Below are 5,107 nucleotides of genomic sequence, written 5' to 3' on the forward strand. Positions count from 1 at the left end.
TGTTGGCCAGGCTGGTCTCGAACTCCTGACCTCGTAATTCACCTGCCTCGGCCTCCCAAAGTGCTGGGATTACAGGCGTGAGCCACTGCACCCGGCCATGTCCTGATACCTTTAAAAATCTTTTGGGTAGTTTATTGAGACACATACTGCTCAGTATTCAGGTGAATGAATACCGAGTTCTCTCTGAGCAGTTCTCTTTCTCCTGTACTCTGCAAAGAACATTACCTACCTTGGTTTCCCAAGAATATCAGTTCTATTTTGCCAACGCAGGCAATCCGCTGGGCTCTGCTTGAGTTCACACTCCTGCATCTCTTCTATAAAATATTAGTATCTCTGAAAGCAGCTCGCTTTTTGAGCTCAGATCATTTGCTTCCTGTATCTCCCGGATCACTATTCTTCTTTACTGATTCCCAGCGTCTTAGAAACAGCCCCACTGTTTTTCGGGTGTTTTGTTTTTCTACAGCAGTAGTAAATATTTTAAATAAAGTGTCAATGCTGTAAGTGTCCCCTAAAACGCAAACTCAAGGAAATATTTTCCCTCTTTCCAGGAGAGCAAGAACTTCACAGCGCGAAGCCGAGTTCAAGCTCCACTTACAGTCTCTGGCACCGCGTACAGTCTAGCGCGCAGGCGCAGAACCCGTGCGCGCCTAGCCATAAGCGCGCTTGCGCCAAGCAGCGAGGCACGCCAACGTGCGAATCTGCGCCTGCCAATTAGAGCGCAGAATGGTCGTTGATGCCCGCCCACTAATCCCTGCAGCCAATCGCCTGCCCCGGCGCGAAGTCGACTGTGAATTCAAAGTATACCTAGGGATTGTGGGAAGGTGGCTGAACGCGGCGCCTAGAAGGATGGAGGCGGCGGAGACAGAGGCGGAAGCTGCAGCCCTAGAGTAAGTGTTTGCGGCCAAGTGGCAGCTGGGGGCGGGCCTGGGAGGACCTTGTGGGCCCCTATGTGTAATGATTGCTGCCCTCGACCTTGTACAGCTTTTGAGGTTCGACCCTGCCGTGAATTGATCCTCACCGCAGTCCCGTCTTAGGTTCCTGAGGTGACTGTTGCCTGCTCCAGGAGTACGGCCTTTGGGGGACCGTTCGCCGCTCCCCACATCCACATACTCCACAGGATGTGCTCTAGGAGACTGTTTTACTTCTGTCTTCTTGTCCCAACACGACACATTCCCAATCACTTCTCATCCCCATCCCTGCCCCCCCCCGTAGACTTCTCCAGTCCCTAATAATGAAAAACCCTAGAGTCGAGCCAGGCATCCAGCCCTCTGCCCTGAGTCCTTTCTCAGCTTTTCCAAGACCCTGCCCTAAGGCTGGTGCTCACTGCCAGGAGGGATCCCAAGGCCCAGCATTCTTCCCCTTCCATGCATATCTCCCCGGCTTCCTTCACATCTTGACTCAAATGGTTTCTCTTCAGTGAGACACTCCCTATTTAAAATCTCAGCGTTTTTTCTCAAACTCCTTATCTACTAACCCTGCTGATTTTCCTTTGGGCACATATTATCACTGTATGCCCTCCGTGCACTCCATTCCCGGTTGCAGGCTGTAGGCCCTTCAGGCCCTTGTGTAAACTCTGGTCAAGGCAAGACTCTCAATAGTATACATACTGATATACACATCCACATTTGTGTACACACAAGAACTGTAGAACTAGCATCACAAGAAGCTGCAATTTCCTGTTTCCTTACCCCTCCAGGGTCCTGGCTGAGGTGGCAGGCATCCTGGAACCTGTAGGCTTGCAGGAGGAGGCAGAACTGCCAGCCAAGATCCTGGTTGAGTTTGTGGTGGTATGTACAAGATGAGAGCGAGCCTTTCAGAAGCCAGGGTCTGGTCCTGGCTCCTCTTATTGAGATACAGGGCAGCATTGGCAGAGAGCAGACTTTAAGGAAACCTGTAAGGAGGTAAGGACGTTCCCTGTCTCTGCCCTCCCCCTGAGCAGGACTCCCAGAAGAAAGACAAGCTGCTCTGCAGCCAGCTTCAGGTAGTGGACTTCCTGCAGAACATCCTGGCTCAGGAGGACACTGCTAAGGGTCTGGACCCCTTGGCTTCTGAAGACACGAGCCGTGAGTAGGCAGGGGATTGGAGTAGCATCTGGCCTAAGTGGGGAAGGAAGGAGGATTTCAGATAGGTCTCCCATTTGGCTGATGGGAAGGAGGCCCAGTGTTGCAAGGAGGCAGGCTAGCAGGCCACCCTCACTCATGTTCTCATTCCTGGTGGCTCATCTCAGGGCAGAAGGCAATTGCAGCTAAGGAACAATGGAAAGAGCTGAAGGCCACCTACAGGGAGCACGTAGAGGCCATCAAAATTGGCCTCACCAAGGCCCTGACTCAGATGGAGGAAGCCCAGAGGAAGCGGACACAACTCCAGGAAGCCGTTGAGCAGCTCCAGGCCAAGGTACACCCAGGGGTCCTGAGTACAGGGAGGGAAGGGCAGTCAGATAGGAAGAGGGAAAGAGTGAGCAAGCTGAGTTGTGCCAGCTTGCAATCTCCCAAAATTCCAGCCAGAAAAAATAGACTTCTTCTCCTGGTCCCTCTCCCTTGCTTATCTGCAGAAACAAGTGGCCATGGAGAAACGCAGAGCAGCCCAGAACCAGTGGCAGCTACAACAGGTAGGTTCATCCTCCTAGGAGAATATCCCTTCTCACCACCATGCCATCGTATGGACTGTGTCCCCTGTCTAGAAAACCTTCGTTTTGCTTCCTCCTTTGAGGCACTATAATATAAATACCAACATGGGCTTGAATCTCAGTATCACCACTTACCACTGCATGACCTTGGGCAGGTCACCTAACTTTCTGTTTCTTTATCTAAAATGGAGGCAATAATACCACCTACTCTAGAGAGTTATTAAGATGATTAAATGATCATTACAGCAAGGGCTTAAAATAGTACCTTGCACATAGCAAGTTAAATAAGTTTTATCACCTTTGTCCCCCTTCCCTCCAAGAATGCCTCACCCTAGAACAGCTCATTCTGATCTTTTCTTTTCTCTAGGCCCCTACTCTACTCTGAAGTGAATAGAGTCCCTCTTTTCATCATTGAGCCTGAGCCCTGAGCTGGGTGTAGGCTGGAGGGGTTGGAGGGATGGTTCTAAGACCTCAACATCTGATGCATAATGTCTGCACACTCACTCCTGGCAGGAGAAGCATCTGCAGCATCTGGCAAAAGTTTCTGCAGAGGTGAGGGAGCGTAAGACAGGGACTCAGCAGGAGCTTGAGGGGGTGTTTCAGAAACTTGGAAACCTGAAGCAGCAGGCAGAACAGGAGCAGGACAAGCTGCAGAGGTAAGGTTGGGAGCATGGGTTGCAGATTCAGAATGGTCCAGCTGAGATTCCTTTCCTTCACACGTACCTCCTCTTTACAGGTACCAGACCTTTCTCCAGCTTCTGTATACCCTGCAGGGTAAGCTGTTGTTCCCTGAGGCTGAAGCTGAGGCAGAGAATCTTCCAGATGATAAACCCCAGCAGCTGACTCGACCCCAGGAGCAGAGTACAGGAGACACTATGGGGAGAGATGCTGGTGTGTCCTTCAAGGTAAGTGAGAGATGGAACAGGTGGGCATGGGCAGGCAGGTGGAGACAGAAGCTGGGAGACTGGCCTTACCCACTGTCTATACTGTATTTCTCCAAGGCTGTGAGTCTACAACCTGCTGGAGATACAAATTTGCCATGACTTCCCAGAGGACAACAGCATGGAGAAAGATCCTAGAATAGGTCAGACCCAACTTAGGCCTTGGTGTCCCTGGATGCAAGTGTGGAAAGAGGGAAAGCCTTTCTGTGCATCTGAGCTCTGCTACCCATGGAGCAGATGGGTGGTGGGAACAGGAAAGAGCTTATGTTACAGTTTAACACCTCATTCCCTTGCTCATCCCACCCAGAGCTAACCCCTGTCTTCTTCCCCAGGCCTCTGACTTCCCTCACCACCCCCAACCATCATTCCAGGAAAGACTGTGAACTCCTGAGTTCAGCCTGATTGCTGACTACATCCCAGCAAGCTCTGGCCATCTGTGGATTAAAAGCCCTGGATCTCTCTCAGTTGCGTATTTGTTCATCTTCATATGCTGGCAGGAAGAACTATTAGTACAGATACTCAGAAGCCAATAACATGACAGGAGCTGGGACTGGTTTGAACACAGGGTGTGCAGATGGGGAGGGGGTACTGGCCTTGGGCCTCAGGGGTTGCTTCCCCCTATGATGCAGACATGCTGAATTTAATTCAAGGAGGAGGAGATTGCTTTAGGCAGGTGGTTATATGTGGGAAGATAATTTATTCACTAATCCAAATTTTATTCATGGATCCAAATGTTTGTTGAGTCCTTTCTTTGTGCTAAGGTTCTTGCTGTGAACCAGAGCTGTAACAGTGAGCTCATCTGACTGTTTTAGGTTGTATAGCCTAGTGTTAACATTCTTAGTGTCTTTTTGTGCCTTAAAACATTTCTTGATCACTGGTTTCAGATGTTCATTTATAATATTCTTTTCAAAGATTCAGAGATTGGCTTTTGTCATCCACTATTGTATGTTTTGTTTCATTGACCTCTAGTGATAACTTGATTGTTTCCTACTTTCTGTTTTCAGATGGAGAAGATGTACCTTTTTTGTAAACTCTTATTTTGTAAACTCTTATTTTTATCAGATGATCAACTCATGTACTTGAATATTTGTTTTCTCAAATAAATATTTAAGGCTATACATTTCTTCTGACTTCCTTTATTTTCACAATCATTCAATTCATAGCATTTTCTATATTCTGTTATAATTATTTCATTGATTCATAAATTTCTTTGAAAAATAATTTGGTCTTCTCTTGATTGTGGGAAGATAATCTAAGTTTATAGAGAATGTCATCTATTTAACAAACTTTGAAATTTGGTGAGTGAATTATAGCCTCGATGTAGTGATCTTTTTTAATGTTTTACATAGTTTTGGAAAGAATGTGTTTTAGATTGTATGCAGTATTTTCTATTAGATTATGTTTGCAATTTTTGTTTCAATTTATATCTTCTATATACTTAATTTTTTGTTGTCTGTGTATCACCTGAGAGAGGTGTGTTCAAGTCTCCAACTATGATAGTGGATTTGTTCGTTTCTCTTTATAGTTCCATTTTCTTACA

General features: G+C 47.4%; 1 protein-coding gene across 2 annotated transcripts; it reads left to right on the plus strand.

The window, feature by feature from the left end:
- Window positions 1-807: 807 nt before the first annotated feature.
- ZWINT (ZW10 interacting kinetochore protein) lies at window positions 808-4,866 on the plus strand. Of its 2 annotated transcripts, none has more exons than XM_011995212.1 (9): window positions 808-887; window positions 1,697-1,787; window positions 1,940-2,063; window positions 2,228-2,394; window positions 2,552-2,608; window positions 3,140-3,282; window positions 3,363-3,531; window positions 3,628-3,710; window positions 3,900-4,866. In XM_011995212.1, the coding sequence occupies exons 1-8, from the start codon at window positions 847-849 to the stop codon at window positions 3,667-3,669; spliced, it is 834 nt and encodes a 277-aa protein (XP_011850602.1). In that variant the 5' UTR covers window positions 808-846; the 3' UTR covers window positions 3,670-3,710; window positions 3,900-4,866. The 2 variants fall into 2 exon arrangements, with proteins under 2 accessions (XP_011850602.1, XP_011850603.1); XM_011995213.1 differs by having other exon boundaries at window positions 812-887; window positions 3,140-3,178; window positions 3,400-3,531.
- Window positions 4,867-5,107: the final 241 nt, after the last annotated feature.

This window comes from Mandrillus leucophaeus, unplaced genomic scaffold, assembly GCF_000951045.1.
Source record: "Mandrillus leucophaeus isolate KB7577 unplaced genomic scaffold, Mleu.le_1.0 Scaffold477, whole genome shotgun sequence".
NCBI classification, from domain to species: domain Eukaryota; kingdom Metazoa; phylum Chordata; class Mammalia; order Primates; family Cercopithecidae; genus Mandrillus; species Mandrillus leucophaeus.